We start from the raw sequence: 18,140 nt of genomic DNA, 5'->3' as shown, positions 1-18,140 counted from the left end.
GAGAAAACTCTAATTTGAAAAGGCACATGTATCCCAGTGTTCACAGCAGCACTATTTACAACAGCCAAGACATGGAAACAACCTAAATGTCCATTAACAGACGACTGGATAAAGAAGTTGTGGTATATTTATACAATGGAATACTACTCAGCCATAAAAAGAATGAAATAATGCCATTTGCAGCAACGTGGATGGACCTAGAGATTACCACCCTAAGTGAAGTAAGCCAGGAAAAAGAAAAACACCGTAAGATATTACTCATATGTGGAATCTAAAAAAAAAAAAAGAAGAAGAAAAGAAAGAAAAAGAAATGAAGAAAGAAACGAAGAAAAGAAAGAAATGAAAAGAAAGAAGAAAGAAAGAAAGAAAAGAAAAGAGAAAGAAAAGGAAAGAAAGAAAGAAAGAAAGAGAGAGAAAGAAAGAAAAGGAAAGAAGGAAAGAAGGAAAGAAGGAAAGAAGGAAAGAAAGAAAGAAAGAAAGAAAGAAAGAAAGAAAGAAAGAAAGAAAGAAAGAAAGAAAGAAAGAAAGAAAAGAGGACACTAATGAACTCATCTACAAAAGAGAAACAGACCCATGGACATAGTAAAAAGGCTTATGGTTTCCAAGGCAAAGGGGGTGGAAAGGGATAAATTTGGTAGTTTGAGACTTGCAAATTTTAGCCACTATATATTAAAATAGATTTAAAAAAAACAAATTTCTTCTGTATAGCACAGGGAACTATATTCAATTCCTTCTAATAACCTTTAATGAAAAAGAATGTGAAAATGAATATATGTATGTATATGCATGACTGGGACATTGTGCTGTATACTAGAAATTGACACATTGTAACTGACTATAATTCAATTTTTAAAAATTTTAAAAAGAAAAGAATGAATTAGAAGGGAAGAAAAACCCTGGACAAGTTAGGAGTACAAGCTGTACTTGGCGTACCCTTGCATTTTCTCGCCACCTCTGCAGAGCCCTGGCTTCCCCCTCGCCACTTCCGCAAACCAGATCAACATCGAGATTCCCCAGCAAAGGAAGACCACAGCCCTCTGGCCCTCTTGCAGTTACCATCAGAATTCAGGGGACAATGTGATGCACCTGGTCCGTTTCATGTCATTGGAAACCAGATTCCCCATCCATTCAAGGTCCCCCTACTCGTCCCTTTGGGCTTGGAGGGTGCTCATCAGTCAGAAGGTAAGTCATCACTTCTGACCCTCTGCCACGTTTTATCTCTAACAGCAACTCCATACGTACCCACCTGCCTGGGTCACCCTTCCGCCCTCACCATCCCTACCTCTTCCATGTCCCTTCCCAGCCCGTCCAGAACTGTTTCTTCTTCTACCCATAGGATTTTTTTTCAATTTTATTTTTTATTGAGATGTAGTTGATTTACAATGTTAGTTTCAGGTATACAGCAAAGCAATTGAGTTATATACATATACCTACATACATACACATCTTCAGGTTCTTTTACATAAAAGGATACTACAAGGTATGGAGTATAGTTCCCTGTGCTATACAAGAGGTCCTTGTTATTCATCTACTTTATGTATAGTAGTGTGTATCTGTTTATTCAGAACTCCTAATTTATCAGATTGCAAAAATGGCTATAATACTTTGCAGGTGGAGTTTATTTTCCCCCTATCTCTTGAATTTGGACTAGCCATGTGACATACTCTGCCCAATAGGACATTAGGAGATGTGATGCCCGCAGAGGCTTGAAAAGGGCCCGCCCTTTTTGTTCCTGGAATCCCAGCACCATGTGAAGAAGCCCACTAGCCTCCTGGATGAGACGCACATGGTCCAGTCGCCCCTGACACCTCAGCTGACAACCAGCCAACTGCCAGACAGATGAAGCCAACCCAGGTCTGCCAGCCCCCAGCCAACCCTCCTCCTGACTGCATATGGATGAGATCGGCCAAACCTGAGGTCAGAAGACCTGCTCAGCAAAATCATGAGCTAAATACACGTTGTAAGCCACTGAGTTTGGGGGTAGTTTGTTTCACAGCAAAAGCTAACTGATACACAACTCCATTTTACAAATGAAGAAACTGAGGCACAGAAATGAAGGAATCTGCTGAGGTCCCACAGCCATTAAGTGGGAAGCTGGGATTCAAAGCCAGGCAGTTTGGCTCAGAGACCACACTCAGCAGCTACCCCAAAGCTAAGTCACTCTCCACGTTTCAAACATTTCTCCACACACCTCCCCAAAGGGGCTTAGAGGACGTGGACTTACCCGATCCTTCAAACACCAAACAGGCAACTCTCTCCCCTAAATAATTCTCATTACTTGGCACTAACGCTACCCTTCAGGGCTGCAAAGCCTTCTAACACGTTCCAACCACTAAAAATCAAAAGGGTTGCCCACAAGTCCACCAGATGGACGAACGAATAAACACCATGTGGTCTACACATACAATGGAATATCAGAACAGCCTTAAAAAGGAGTGAAATTCCAACACAGGCTACAGCATGGATGGCCCTCAAGGACATTGAGCTCCATGCAAAAAGCCCGTCAGAAAAGGACAAACTCCGCTTGACCCCACTTACGTGGGGGACTTAGGGGAGTCAAAGTCATTGAGACAGAAAGTAGATGGTGGTTGCCAAAGCCTGGGGGGAGGGAGGAATGGGGAGTTACTGTTTAATGGTACAGAGTCTGGGAAGATGAAAAAGTTTTGAAGATGGATATTGGTGGGGGCTGTGCAGCAATACGAATGTACTTCATGCTCCCGACTGTACAATTTGAAATAGTTAGAACGAAACAGAAACAGACTCACAGACATAGAATACAAACTTGTGGTTGTCAAGGGGGCGAGGAGTGGGCAGCGACAGACTGGGAGTTCAAAATTTTGTAGATACTGACAGGCATATGCGGAATAGATAAACTAGATTATACTCTATAGCACAGGGAAATATATACAGGATCTTGTGGTGGCTCGCAGCAGAAAAAAAAAATGTGACAATGAATATATGTACGTTCATGTATAACTGAAAAATTGTGCTCTACACTGGAATTTGACACAACATTGTAAAATGACTATAACTCAATTTAAAAAATGTTAAAAAATAAATAAATGTAACTGGTGGTAAGTTAAATAAATACATACATACATAAATAAAAACATGCCAAAAATAAATAAATAATAAAATAAAATAGTTAAAACAGTAAATCCTATGTTAAATGTGGTTTACTGCTATTTTTTTAAAAGGAAAAAAATAACAAGGGTGGGGACTGGCAGGGATAATGACATGTCTACGGCTAGCATCAGACCAGTTAGAACCCAGGGAGCACAGTAAGCAGGAAACTCTCCACCACTCAAGTCCACGGAGTCACTCAGGCTCCACCCCCTCGTCAGAAGGTCCCCGCAACACACAGAACGGCCAGATGGCTGGCAGATATGTCAAAGCCACCTTCAAAACAAGCTCTGGCTCGCGGACAAAAACCCTCAAATAAATCAAAGCCGGTTTCCTGCCTCCACCCTGGCCCGGGCGGGTAGGGGAGTATTCTGCCTCCTCTTGGCAGAATTTGGACTAGGTTCAAGATCACAGGTCTGGATCTGACTCACTGGTAGGAAAACGAGTTGACATTGGGAACAGCAGAGTTCGTGCAAATTCTGGATGAGCAGACACGATTTCTACTGGCCCAACAATTACACAACTCTGTACATTCTCCACGGAAAACCAAGCGGTAGAAATCTTTCCCTTTGCAAGTCTCTGCTGTTCCGCTGAGACTCTGGGTGGGTGGATTCCAGACATTATGAAACCACCACTACAGGATGATCTCTTACTGAAAAACAAAAGAGGAGACACACATCAAATATCAACAGAAGGCGTGGGGACTTTTCTTCTTTTTGTCAATTTTCTGAATTTTCTACAATGTTTAAAAAATGAAACCAAAATGCAAGCTCATGCAGAGACTCTGCCGTCAAACCTGATCTAAGTCCTCAGGACACCTCGGGACTCTCGTGGTCCACAACCATCACTGTCTCACCATTTTCATAGAGATGAGGATGCTGACACTCTGAGAATGCACTGCCTCCGATACACACCGGGAGGAGGTGCTCTGAAGGCATCTCTCAGAGACCGTCCTGCTACACACAGTTGGAGGGATTTGTAAATATAGAAAGGAAGGGGTAGGCGTAAGACCAGAGGAAGAAAACAGGAAGCCCCGCTTGGCAGCAGCTGGAGGAGGCCCCACCCCCTGCACCATCGGGAAGAGCAGAGGATGCTGGTGCACCGACAGACTCGGCCACCCATCCGAGCCGAGACACCCTCCACCCGCAGAGATGAAATGGGACATCTGCGCCCAGCCTCAGCCTTTGAGGCCCTTCCGGCTCCTCGGCTGGAGACCAACAAGGTCCCGTGGGGGTTGAGGGGTGAGGTCACACTGAGCCTTTTCCGCCCTTCTTCTGGCCCACCTGCAAGGAGGCAGGAGTTTCAGGGGAGGGTGTGCAGGCATAGAGCGGGCAGGATGCCCTCATCATTTATCCTGGGCTCTGCCAGCTGACAGAGAGTCACTCAGCCCCAGGTCTTTATCACCTGATGAGACCTGATGACTCAGTGGCTTGTCCACTGTCCTCATTGGCCAAGAGAAGAGATGAAAGGCAGGCGTAAAGCTGCAATTCACCGCTGCCTGGCCGTGGGACCCCCCCCCCAGCCCAGCTCCCTCCTACCTCTCTCCATCAAAGAGGACTGGGCTGCGGGGAAAACAAAAGAGGGGGTGTGACATCTATTCCAGATGTGTCACAGCCAGCTGGGGACCCACCCACCAAATTCGATCTGAAGGAGCCAACCCAGATAAAGCTGGATTTGCCAGTCAGGTTCCTACCCCTGTGCTCACCTAGCCACGCGGCAGGGAAGAAGCTTTGAGTAAAGTGGCCGCAGAGAGGGAAAGGTTGGGATGTCAAGGGTGGGTGGGTGGGTGGGAGGAACAGCTGGTCAACCTTGTCATGCATTCATTGGTTCACTTAATCATCTGCTCAAGATTTGAACACCTTCCATATGCAGGCAGTGCAGACAAGGCCATGAACTGAACAGACCAAATTCCCTGTCGGGGAGTTTGTAGAGTTTCACCACAATATACAAGTGAACAGTAACAGGTCAGGGGTGAGAACTGCTATGGGGAAAAGGCAAATCAAGGAACAGGGGCTGCAGTGGCAGAGATGGTGGTTGGGCAGTTATCACTGAAATGTTAGCCCAGGAAGGCCGTGTGGGTACAGTGACATCTGAGCAGAAACCTGGAGGAGATGAGAGAGTGAACTATGCAAATCCTGGGGACAAGACAACACCAAACAGAGGGGCCGGCAAGTTCAAAGACTCCAAGATGAGAGCACGTCTGGCGTCAGCTGTCAGAGGACACTGCCCCATGAGCTGGGGCTGGCGACCTGATGGGCCAGCCTCCAGAGGCCCCTGAACACCAAGGTCCCTTTAGCAGCTCTGCTCTACAACCTGAGCTCGGGGACCCAGTGGGGAAATTCCAGGCAGGGAAGCCACTGCACAGCTCCAAGGGGATGCTTTCACAGACCACTCTGAAATCATCCCATGGACATGCCTGCTTTTAAATAGGTTATCTGTGGCCTCAAAAGAATCAGAGAACCATAAACTCAAGTGTGGAAGAGATTTCAGAAGAGATTTCATGACCTCCTCAGTACTGACCCAATCCTTACAGTTATCAGAAATTTCTCCTCAAACCTGACCAGACCCTTCGCACTGCAAGGTCAAGACCACTACTATCCTGGGCTATTGTGGATGAGACACAGCCCCAGCTTGGGGACACCTGGACAGTGTGGTACAGGGCACTTTGAAGGGAGGATGCCTCAGGGCTGTGGAGCTCCTGGGGACAGGTGAGCACCTTCTGGAGAAGGGTTTCTCCTCCCTGGAAAGCCAGAGGCCTGGGTGGGGCCCAGAGGGAGGTGGAGAGAAGAGTTGCTGCTCAGGCTTGTTGCAGACCAACAAGTAATTGGCACTTTGATGTTGTCCAGACCAGTGCAACAGCCAGCGAAGGAGGAAGGGTGTCAGGCACCCCGTCTGTCTAGGGACAAAGGCAACCTATTTGGCAGGTTCCAGCCAGAAAGCTCAGCTCGGGGTTCAGAGTGCAAAACGCAGACACATAGCTAGGCTCTTGGCAGAACCACCAAGGGGGTCCCCTTTTGGGAAACGTGAAGGGTGCACAGAGCTGGGCAAGGAAGAGCACTACCCAAGTCCCGGCCGTTTATCCTCAATGGCTCTGATCTTAACACGTCCCTCAATTTCTGGGGCTTCACTTCCCAAGGGCTCCCTTTCCCATAGCCTCCCCTCCTATGCTCAGCATCACACTGTGCACACAGTAGGGGCTCAAGCACACAGTAGGGGCTCATAGTGGAGCATCTGCTAACATGTAGAGATGCCAGGAGGCAGCATCTTCCGTCACATCAACACACAACAGGGACAGGACCTCAATCTGGATCAACTGCTTCAGAGACACCTAAGCAGGAAGCCCAAATGGGCCGAGGCAAGTGAGAGTCCCCAGCCCAGGACCTGGCACACAGCGGCACTGCTATGTGTTGGGAGCTCTTTCCCTTGCCGTTCACAGGGTCTGCCTCTCAGGCTGGAAGGTGTCCCACATCAGTGGCCATGCAAGGAAGACACACACTGAAACGAGCACCAACTTCAGTGCAGCCCCGGCAGTCGCCTGACCACAGACCCCCTGCACCACCCATTCTCTGGTCTTGGTTCCTCAGCTGTCTATTTGGGCTCTCAGGACCAAGAACCAGGGTTTCAAGAGAAGCAAATAGCTCATTTCTCCCAAACCAGGGCAGGAATCCTCCTCCTGCTGCCCAACAGGCAGTCCCTGGGGAGGGCAGAGGGGCAAGCCCGACGCTCTAAGCACAGCCTCTGGTCCGCAGGAGCTGACCCAGGACCTGGGACGTGGACCCAGGCACCCACTCCAGCGACAAGGCGGCGCCCACTGGCAGGGGCGTCCAAATCCCAGCACCCACACCCTATTAATAGTGCCGGGAGCTGGAGAGAAGGCAGACTGGGGGGGAGGAAAATAAGAGGCGGGCTCCAAAGCAGCTGCTCACAAAGTCAGAGCTGTTCCCTGTGCCTGACCTTCAGCTGCAGACCCGGGAGCCAGAGGAGCACACGGGGCGAAGGGTGGGGCGATGGCGGTGGGCGGACCCGAGGGGCGTGGCTATGGTTTCGGGGGGGGGGCGGGGCAGCCGGGCTGCAGGGCTCTCTTACCTGCCTGGCCACCCTCCGGGCTTCCCAGTAGGGCTTCGAGTCTTCCACGGCTTTGCCAATTTTCTTCACCAGTTCATCCAGTTTCACCGTGGCTTCAACCAGAACGGAGCGGAACTTCTGACGAATGTCCTGCAGGCGGGAAATCGGGGACATGGCTCAGGCTTAGGAAGGAGCCTGCAGAAATCTGCTTGACGTAACCAGAAGTACCCAAAAGGGACTCCACGCGGCCGACAAGCTCCTGAGTTAACACTGTGCCAGATCACGTCTGGAGGAGCACCATCCACGAGAGCCCTCCATGATCCTGGAAATGTCCTAGCATTTGCACTGGCCAGTATGGCCAGAGCCCACATGGGGTACTGGGCACCTGAAACTGGCCAGCGAGACTGAGGAAATGAGTTTTTAACTGATTTAATTTTAATTAAGTGTATTTAAAGGTAAACAATAAGTGTGCCAGTGATTGATATATCGGACAGTGCAGGTTAGAGGAAAAGGCTCTGTCCAGGATCCTCAGGGGAAGATGTCCAGCCCAGCCGCCCCTGGCAGTTTCAGTCCATAATGAGGGCAACAGGCGCTACACTCCCGTGAAGTCCTCAGCCATGCAACGTGGTCGACGTTAAACACTGGGGGCAGATTTCTCGCATGCCAGACCCTGTGCTGGGCCTTGGGCTTGGTCCCTGCCTGAGGACGTGTGGGGTCCAGTGGGTGAGCCGCAGTGACAGCCCATTCCAGGAGAGCCTGTGCCAGGATGGGAATGGCACAGGTGCCAGGGAACCCGGGGCAGAGAACCTCAGCAGGCCAGGGAAGGCAAGCAGGGCGGGCAGAGGGAGACTCCTGGAAAACTCCCAGGGGTACCATGTGCTCAGGAGCCTGAGGAAACAGTCCCAGAGCAGGCGGCAGAGGGATGTTCACCAGGCAGGGAGGGAGTGGTATGGTGTTTGAGAAACTGAAGGAAGCTGGGAGCCTGGAGTGTGGAGAATGGCTAGACAGAAGGGTGGCCGTCCCTCCTGGAGAGAGCCACCAGCGCCCCGGGCCTCAGTGACCACTGGGGCTGGAAGAACAGGCAGGTGGGTGATGCCAGCCTTAACCACGTTGTGAAAGTCAAGAAACCAGACCGGTGGGTGTCACAAGAAGGGGAAAAAATTAAAAAGAAGAAATTTATAGGCGTTTGGGATTAGGAGATACAAACTACCATATATAAATTAGATAAACAACAAGGACCTGCTGTACAGCACAGGGAACTGTATTCAATATCTTCTAATAGTCTATAATGGAAAAGAATATGAAAAAAGATATAGATATATAGATATAGATATAGATATAGATATATAAAATATAAAACTGAACTACTGTGCTATACACCAGAGACTAACACAACACTGTAAATCAACTATACTTCAACTAAAACATAAAATAAAAATTTTTTAAAAAGAACTCTAGTTCCAGGTCCAGGAGGACACATTGGAGGGCTGGCTGGTCAGGGCTTCACACACCCTATGTCCCCTCTACTCCTCTTCCCTCAGGCACTGGCCTGACAGAGCCACACCTCAGCAGGTGTGCGTGCATCTGAGACGGGAAATGGGTTCTCAGAGGAGGAGGAACAATGCATGATCAGATCACCAGCCATGGGGCGTCCCCAAGAGCTAACAGTCACCCTGCCGGGGAAACACGTGTCTTTCACTGGCTGCCAAGGGCCTGTCTCCCACGTAACTCCCTGAAAACTATTTCCAAGCGTAAAGCTGTAGGAGCCTGTTGGGATGGCTCACGGGGGTGAGGAAGGCCCCCAGTCACTTCTCTTTTGTTGTTGTTACTTTCACTTATTTTTTCAGGGTTTCAAACTTTTTCTAAAGCAGAACTATTTTATTGATTTTTTTTCACTTGAAGTATAGTTGGTTTACAATGCCGTGTCAATTTCTGGTGCACAGCATCATGTTTCAGTCATGCACACACATACATATGTTATTCTTCATATTCTTTTTCATTACAGGTTACTACAAGATATTCCCAGTCACTTCTAATTCCATCCCCCACATCACCTGGTGCCATGGGCTTTCTAGGTGGGTTTGGCAATGCCAGGTCTCCAGCGTGTGAGGAGGCGGCCTCTGTCCCGTACAGGAGTTTCTCGGCTCCTGGGCCCCATCCCTCTGCTGACGCAGGCCGTGGGCCTTCCCCACATCCCTGAGCATCCTCTGAATTTTTTCTGCCATTTCTCCTCTCCGGCCAGGTCTCCCGTCACGTGTGACGGCCTCAGTGGTGGCAGACAAAACAAAACAGGGTTTGTCCACCGGAGGAAGCGCCCAAGATGCACGAGGGCCGCCCCGGGACGAGCAAGGCCCATTGAGCTGCTGCTGGACCTGACCTCCAGGATGTGGGAGGGGGCCTGCTGTTGAAAGCTCAGTACTTTTATCAGGGAGAGGGATCCAACCCTGGCAACACCTCTTTCTGTGAGGCCCCGATCAGCTATCTTCTTTACGAATCATTCTTATGACCTCTAAAATGGTTCGTCTCCCTCTCTTAGGGAGGGTTCACACCAAGCTGAAACCCCTAACAGTTCCCGGGGAACACCATAGGTGCTCAATAAATGCACACCATTTTTTTCCCCCTCTGGCATAAAAAGAGACCATGATCCTATCAAACACCACCAACAGGGTGGCTCTGGGGCAGGGGCAGCGGACATGACAGAGGTAATGAGCTGTTACACTGCGTAGGCAGATGCATGGCAGGTGCACTCACACGCACCACTGAATCCTCACTGCCACCACCCTGCGCTGGAGGGGCGGGGGAGGCAGCACCACATCCAGACCACAGGTGGGAAAACCAGGGTCGGTGTGTGACCCAAGGCAGGTCACACCATCGCTTAGGGGCTCCTCTGGGAAATAAGAATCTGGCCCCAAACTGGTGGCCTATGGGCCAGTAGGCTGGGTGCCTCTGGCCTGTGTGCTGTGTACTAAACATCAGGAAAATCTGTCTGTTTCTTTAAAATGTGGATTCTCAAATTTCTCGTTAAGAAACCACTTTTTGTGTGTTTTCCCCACCACGGGGGGGGGAGGGGAGGTAATTAGGTTTATTTATTTAATGGAGGTACTGGAGATTGAACCCAGGACCTTGTGCATGCTAAGCATGCACTCTACCCCTGAGCTACAGCCTCCTCCCTGAGACCATTTCTTTGATCAGATGATCAGGGAACATGGGGCCCTCATTCCTACCCGGCAACCACCGGCTAGAAGGGGAGAAGACACCCCTCGAAGACCGTCCCTTCCAGCCCCCACACCCAGTGCCAGAGCCACCCTCAGCCTGCTTCGCTCACTCAGTCCCCCGCCCAGGCCCCGGAAGACTTGATTTCCCAGGAGCTATTCAGGGCACCAGTGACTATAATCCACCAACAGCCCCTACTCGAGAGGGGGATGCAGTTTCCTAAGGGGCAGACATTAAGAGATGCTCTCATTCCACCAACCAACCTTACCAGGTGGGTGCGATAGCTGTTACATTTTACAAAGAGGGAACTGAGGCACAGAGAGACGTGGTAACTTGCCCAAGGTCAGAGAGCTGGGAAATGGTAGAGCCAAGATTTAAACTAAACCCAAGCAGTAAATAAACACAGTGTAGTGATCAGTACTAAGACTTCAATATACACACCGCGCAGCAGACGCACGACTGGAAAGGCCTCCAAAGAAAGTGTCATCCAAGTCAGGCCTTGAAGGGAGGGGGATTCACCAGACAGAGAAGGGGGCATCGACACAGAGGGACCAGCAGGAGCAAAGGGCGGGAGGGCTGATGGGGCCGGAGGAAGGAATGGCACACGTGACAGATTGAGGTGTTTGAACTTGATCCCACGCGCAAGGGGGAGACAGGCTGGGTTTCCCACGCAAGTCTCAATTTACTTCCCAGGTGCCTGTGGTCAGAAACGCCTGCAGGAAGTGTTGTACCACGAAAAAGAGAGGTAACCATCCTTCCCTGGACAGCTCGGCTGAGAACGGAACTTTCCGAGCTGCAGTAACATCATTGCCCAACGCTGACCAGAAGGCGATCCTACCGGGAGGAAAGGATACGGGAAAAGTGGGTGCGTGGTGGGGACGGAGGGAGGAAAGAGACAGAAACCCCACCCTCCGCACGGGGTTGTTGGCAGATAAGAAGGAAAAGTAAATAATCAAGTAGTCACACGGTTCACAGATATAGAAAACAAACTTATGGTTATCAGTGGGGGAAGGGGGTGGGAAGGGATAAATTGGAGTTCAAGATTTGCAGATACTAACTGCTATATATAAAACAGATAAACAACACAGGGAACTATATTCAGTATCTTGTAGTAACCTATAATGAGAAAGAATATGAAAACAAATATATGTATGTACATGCATGACTGAAACATTATGCTGTGCACCAGAAATTGACACAACATTGTAAACTATGCTTCAATTAAAAAAATTACATACCAAAAAAAGTAGCCACACAGCAATAAACCATAATGGAAAAGAATCTGCAAAAGAACATATATATATGTATATGTATAACTGAATTACTTTGCTGTACACCTGCAACTAACACAATATTGTAAATCAACTCCATTTCAATATAAAAAAAAAAAGTGCGAGAGTCTCCCTAAGATAATAATCATTAAAATTTGGGGAACTCAAAAAAAAAAAGTAGCCATTACAAAGCTACTATTCAGAGCCACAGAAATAAATGCCTAAATAATCAGCTAAAATATGTTAAACTAATCTATTAAACTGCCTCTAGGGGAGAAAAAAATGGGGATGGGTTGGGAGGATGGGATACTAGTGAGGAGTTTTTCTGTTTATTTTGTTTTCTGCCCTTTTTTTTTTAACTGTAGTAAAACTCCATGGTGGATTTTTAAGCAGAGGCATGACCGGATCAAATCTGGGTTTTACCAAAGAGTAGACTGGGGTCCTCAGGTGAGGCTGGTGGGCAGGTTCGTGACCCCTAGCCTGTTATGCGTGTGACCATCCAAGGGTACTGAACCCAAGAGACTTGATTCAACATCAGCACCTCCCTGTATTAGTGAGGCCGTGTTGCAGGGACGATGACGCACAGCTGGCTGATTTCCAACCAAGTCTCTTCATCCAGCATGCGTTAAAAGCTAAACACAGAGCCAGCCTGCCCCCTGATAGAACAGGGGGGCCTCATTCTTTTACCACTCCACAAGGGATCATCGCTACTTGAGTCACAATTCTCCACACTACTGAGGTGTGGGAGCCCACAAACCATCTTTCCTGCCCGCCCAACTTAACAGCCCTGATTTTCTTGGGCCTCACGCCAGTCCCAGAACTGGTCCCATGCCTAGCCAATCAGACGTGGTCACTCCTAGTCTCAGTGGTGGTTGAGAGAGGGCACGTGACCCATCAGAATCAGTAAGAGTTTGTTCCGGGACTTTTCTGAAACTGTTAGAAAGAGGAACTTTTTCCCTGAGATGGGTGAGAGGAGGGGATGAAAGCAGAAGCAGGTGGGAGCCACCTTGGCACCATGAGGTAAGAGCCTGCCAGAGGCAGGGAGGGAGGGAGCAAAGGAGGAAGTCCCAAGACACTTTGAGCTTTTGGACGCAGCCATGCTTTACACTCTAGCCCAGTACTCTGCTCCCCCAGAGCAAAAACAACACACACACAAAATCCGCCATCCCCAAACTGTCACTGTTGCTTTATGTTTTGTTTAAGCAAGTCAGAACTGGACTCCCGTCATACAGTCCATGCAGTGACAAAACGCTGTAATTAAATACAGGCAATTGCTGTCCCTGACAACAAAGCCATGTTTACAAGGAGCAGAGTCTGGGGAGCTTAATTCAACCCACCTGCATTAAGCATTTCTCTCAATCCATCTGAAAGCCAGCTTGCCACTAAACTCGTGCTTTTTGCCTTATTTCCTAGTTCCAGAAAAGACTGGACCGTGGTTCTTTGTCCCCAGCAATCATAAGCAAATGTGTCTCCCAAGATCAAAGTGGGGGCTGCTTCCGGAAGTGTCCGGGGAGGAGACAGAGCTGTTCTCCCTGCAGTATGTGCCCTGCGGAGGGAAGGCGCTCACAAGCACAAACCCATCTCGGGAGAACAAGCAGACCTCTCGCCAGTCAAAAAACAAAATAAGCCATGCACCATCCGGGGCTGTTCACCAGCTGATTTTTTCAGATCAGCACTTAAAGGCTCCCTCTGCCTGGCTGAGGCTGCAGATCTTCAAGTCTAAAAACTGTGTCCCATCCATTAGGTGACTCAGACTGAGGGCAACTTATTCAAGCAAAGAATCGCTGAGGATGGCAGAGTCTCCCTGTTCGTGTGTTCTGTCAGTGTGTCAGAAATACAGCCCTGAATCAGACAAGAAGCCGTGCTACACTGGACCGGCCAGTGCCTGGAAAACGGCAGGTCACCACACGGGGGACCAGCCAGTTCCCTGGCCAGTTCACTCACCTAAGCCTCAATTACCTCGCCTGTCAGCTGAGAAAGTTGGCCTGTCCCCTTCACAGAGGCGTCCCCAGAACCAAATGAGGTTAGGATGGGATGTCAGTTTTTTAAAATAACTATCCTACCAATTAAAGGTGACAACAAACTTCCAAAGATCCTTGGATGCCATTTATAAATACACTGCCTGGGGAGGGTGGAGCTCAGGGGTAGAGCGTGTGCTTAGCATGCACAAGGTCCTGGGTTCCATCCCCCAACCCCCAAAAAATTAAATAAAAAACAAACAAGTAGACAGATGACTGGTTAAAGAAGTTGTGGTATATTTATACAATGGAATACTACTCAGCCATAAAAAATAATAAAATAATGCCATTTGCAGCAACACGGATGGACCTGGAGAATGTCATTCTAAGTGAGGTAAGCCAGAAAGAGAAAGAAAAGTATCATTTATATGTGGACTCTAAAAAAAAAAAAAAAAAAAAAAAGACAAAGGAACTTATTTACAGAACAGAAACAGACTCACAGACATTGAAAACAAATTTATGGTTACCAAGGTGGGGAGGGGGTGGGAAGGGATAAATTGGGAGTTCGAGATTTGCAGACACTAATGTATATAAAATAGATAAACAACAAGTTTATACCATATAGCACAGGGAACTATATTCAATATCTTGTAGTAACTTATGATGAAAGAGAATATGGAAACAAATGTATGTATGTTCATGTATGAATGAAGCATTGTGCTGTGCAACAGAAATTGACACAACATTGTAAACTGATTATACTTCAATAAAAAAATATATATACAATAAATAAATAAATAAACAAGTAAATAAATAAACCTAATTACCTCCCCCAAAAAGCTTTAAAAAATCTAAAAAATAAAAGCTATTAAACAATAAATAAATAAATACACTGCTTTCCACTCATAGAAAGATGTCACAGGCATGGCCTGAGCCTCACAAGGACCCTGTAAGACAGACTCCCCAGGCTCAGCAAGAGGGACAGTCCCCAGTCCCGGGGAGCCGTGCCCAAGTGGCCTGAGGTCGTCGCATGGGAGTGGCAGGGTGCAGAGCATGTATCTAGTCCTTTCATCCCATGCTCTTTCCCTCCACCTGTGGTTCTCAAAGTGTGGTCCAGGGAACAGGGGGACGGGAGCCAGCAGGGGAGAAGGGGTCCCCGAGACCTTGGAGTCTGCAAGACCAAAACCACTTAACCTGCCTTTTTCACCTTCTATCCTCACAAGCATTCAGTAGAGTTTTCCAGAGACTTCTTGCTATGTGACACCACAGGACAGAATGCAGAAGCCCACACAAGACTTCGGCTCTTTTATTAAAGCCAGATGTCAAAGAGACTTGCAAAAACTTGAAAACGGCTTTCTTCTCATGATTTTTTTTTTTTTTTTTTTGGTTTGGGAAAACAGTTATTTTCGATAAGATATATTATTTCTGTTGACATGTAATTGGTTGATTACTGTCATTTTTAATACCCATGAAAGGTTTTAAACCAACTCTATTTTCATCTCAAACATGGCAGGTGTTACAGCGGTGACCCATGAAAACAGAAGCTCTCTGAAGCGCTCAGTGAGGACAAGAGTGCCAAGAGAACCCAGCGGGATGGCACCAACCACATCCTTCCCCTCGGGTGCCCTGCAAAGGCCCTGCTCCCAGGGGAAACCCCAGGATGTTTTCAGCGACAGCTAAGCAGGCATCCTTCCCTTCTCGGCCTTTCTTGACTCCTTCTGATTTTTCCCAAGGGGAGAGCCTCCTTCTGGGGCCAATGAGCCTTCGGAGCACCTCCAGTTCTTGCTCACGTTTCCTCATCTCCTTTTTAAGGAAGGGGGAGTTGGTCAAGCTCAGAGCCTTTCTGGGAGAAGGGAACCTGCTTAAATCTGATGAGCAAAACAATAAATGAGCTGGAAACAGAGCAGCGTAGCTCTGAAAGTCACCAAGCTATGTCCTGAGAAATTGGGCACGTCCATACATTTCGATAAAAAATCTGCTTTGGGCAGGGGAGGGTACAGCTCAGTGGTAGACACGTGCTTAGGATGTGCAAGGTCCTGGGTTCAATCCCCAGTACCTCCACTAACCAAAAGAAAAAAAAAAAAATACACACACACACACATACACAAACACACACTTAAAAAAAATAGTCTGCTTTAAACAAAGTTATTTCCCTTTGACGGTTTTTCACTTATAGTCACAAAGCCCCATTTTCAAACAAACTTAAGTCAAAATGTTAATCAACGTAAAGGAAAATGTGGGGAAAACAGTACCTACAGAATCAGAAGAAGGCAAAAGTTATAACAGAGGCAGCAGAATGGCCAGAGTATGGATGTAAAGTCTCTGTGAGAAGGAACGTTCCCTAATTCCGAGACAAAGGCACCACCAGAAACATTCCAACTTCCTGACCTGGTCTAAGGCACCTGGAATGCTTTTCGTGTTGCTACAGATCATGTTTTCTTTTCACCCATCCAACCTCTTCCTTAGGAGCACTTGCGGCAGCTACTAAAACACACAGAGCAACCGCTTTACCAGTGCTTGGCGGAAAGGGAGCCTGGTCCCCAGTGCTGTCTGGTAGAACTTTCTACAAGCGGAGATGTTCTCTATCCATGTAGCCCAACACTGAGGCCACTAGCCACATGAGGCTACACAAAAGCCTGAAGTGTGGTTAGTGCAGCCAACTGGATTTCTTTATTAATAAAGCATCACACAGATGCACCATGGGGCTGGGGCTGGGGCTGCCATCCCAGACAGCACAGGTCCAGCCCCCGGACGCTGGACTTCCCTCCAATCTCCACGGGGAGGGATCGCGCCAGACTCCCTGCCCCACCACCCCCTCTACCCCCGGGGCGCCCACGGTGGTGGCTCTCCCAGCCCCGTGAGAAGGAGCACCAGACCATCTGATCTCACCTCCGGGAATCCTGCAGCAGAGGCAGAAGCGGGGCCTGGGGAGCAGAGGTGGAGATGGGGGAGGGCAGGAGCTTCCGGGGAGCTGGGACCCCCCCCCCACAAGGACCATGACACTCCCCCCGCACCGCGAGGCCCCCCCCCCCTCGGTGAGTCTCATCCAACCAGGGGAGCCTGGTCAAATCAGCTCCAAAGGGATGGAGACACGTGTAGAAATGAAACAAAGGGGAGGAAACACCAGGGCCTCCAGGCTGAAAGACTCAGAATCAGGGTGGGGACCAGTGCCTAACTCCCTCCCTCCCGCCTCCCCGCTTTCCCACCTCCAGCCCCGACTTCAGTGGCAGAGGCCTCCTGGGATGGCTGCCGAATCCACCTTCTGAATTCACCTTCTGCGGGGACTGTGCCACCATGGTTTTTTGCGGGGGAAGGGGGGGAGTAGGAAATTAGGTTTTTATTTATTTTTTAAGAGAGGCACTGGAGATTGAACCCTGGACCTCTTACATGCTAAGCACGTGCTCTACCCCTGAGCTATACCCCTGCCCCACCCCACCCCAGCCACCCTGTTCCTGATACAAGACCCCCTCGCAGAGGACCGAGCGGAGCAAGCCAGAGGAGGGAGAGACAGGGACACAGGCAGAGAGACCGAGAAGGGAGGGATGATGCGGGTTCCTGAGATGAACTCTGCAATTACACAGCCAGGTAATGACCACCCCAGCCAGGGCGCCTCTGAGGGAGGAGACACATGGTGCTGAACGACGCTGTGACAACAGGTGTGACCCAGATGGTCAGGGCCAACTAAGACGTTGGGTGTCCCTGCATTCAAGGCTCTACAACACCTCCCGCTCCCTTGGCCCCCATAAAAGAGTCCTTCAGCATTTCAGGAAATCCAGCCTTTTATTTAAACTGTTTGTGTGGTCTGGGACCAAGTGCAGGGGAATCTAAGCCCCGCGTGAGCATCGCCCGGCTGCAGACCCCAGGGCAGACCTTATGCAGCGTGACAGCTTTGGGGACAAAGCCAGCCGTGTTTCCTCGTCCCACAGCGCTGCACCATCTGACCCGGGTCTGAGCCACCAGAGGTCCTTTCCGCCGAGAGAGGAGGAAAGGAAAGCAGGGAAGACGGTGGTCAGCTGGGTTCCGGCTGCAAGCCTCCCTCTTCCGAGGTGAACAAGGGTCTTGGAGCTGCTTTAGGACTAGGGGGAACCACGTTCCTCCCAGGCGGAAAGGCTCCGATTCAGAACTCTGATTTGACTGCAGGGTGTCTCCAAACAAGCAGATGAGCACTCAGTCCCCCCTCCACAGCCGTCCTGCGGGATGGGACCACACAGCACCCACTCCTGCAGCACTGGCCAAGGTCAAGGTTCCCCAGCCATGCAGAGGCTGATTTACGGCAGTCGACAGGTCTAGGAATGAGGAGAAGGCTCTTTTCTTTAAACTTCCTCATTTAAAATAACTTCACACTTGGAGAACATGAGGGTGAGATGCAGACGTGATGTCCCTTCACCCTGAGAGACTTCAGTGTGTGTGTCCTACAGATGAGGACGGTCTCTTACATAACCATTGTGCGATGATCCAAATCAGAGAACTCCCAGTGACACAAGGCTAATGATCTGTTCTATGACTTTAT

The 18,140-nt window shown here is 49.1% G+C and overlaps 1 protein-coding gene and 1 long non-coding RNA gene across 4 annotated transcripts in view; one reads left to right on the top strand and one right to left on the bottom strand.

The window, feature by feature from the left end:
• SH3BP5 (SH3 domain binding protein 5) overlaps window positions 1-18,140 on the bottom strand; it is a 65,613-nt gene that overhangs the window by 31,476 nt on the left and 15,997 nt on the right. The window contains exon 3 of the mRNA XM_010966060.2: window positions 7,210-7,338. Coding sequence (XP_010964362.2) covers window positions 7,210-7,338 — 129 coding nt within the window. The remainder of the gene's footprint in view (window positions 1-7,209; window positions 7,339-18,140) is intronic.
• On the top strand, window positions 12,353-15,295 carry LOC123619971 (uncharacterized). Of its 3 annotated transcripts, XR_006728654.2 has the most exons (4): window positions 12,374-12,692; window positions 13,086-13,695; window positions 13,987-14,024; window positions 15,144-15,294. It is a non-coding gene; the product is annotated as an uncharacterized LOC123619971 (long non-coding RNA). The 3 variants fall into 3 exon arrangements; XR_012509620.1 differs by having other exon boundaries at window positions 12,370-12,692; window positions 13,086-14,024; window positions 15,144-15,295; XR_006728653.2 differs by lacking the exon at window positions 15,144-15,294 and having other exon boundaries at window positions 12,353-12,692; window positions 13,086-14,098.

Source organism: Camelus bactrianus, chromosome 1 (assembly GCF_048773025.1).
Source record: "Camelus bactrianus isolate YW-2024 breed Bactrian camel chromosome 1, ASM4877302v1, whole genome shotgun sequence".
Classification (NCBI taxonomy): Eukaryota; Metazoa; Chordata; class Mammalia; order Artiodactyla; family Camelidae; genus Camelus; species Camelus bactrianus.
Note: the sequence above shows the minus strand (reverse complement) of the source record. Positions and strands in the feature narration are given on the sequence as shown.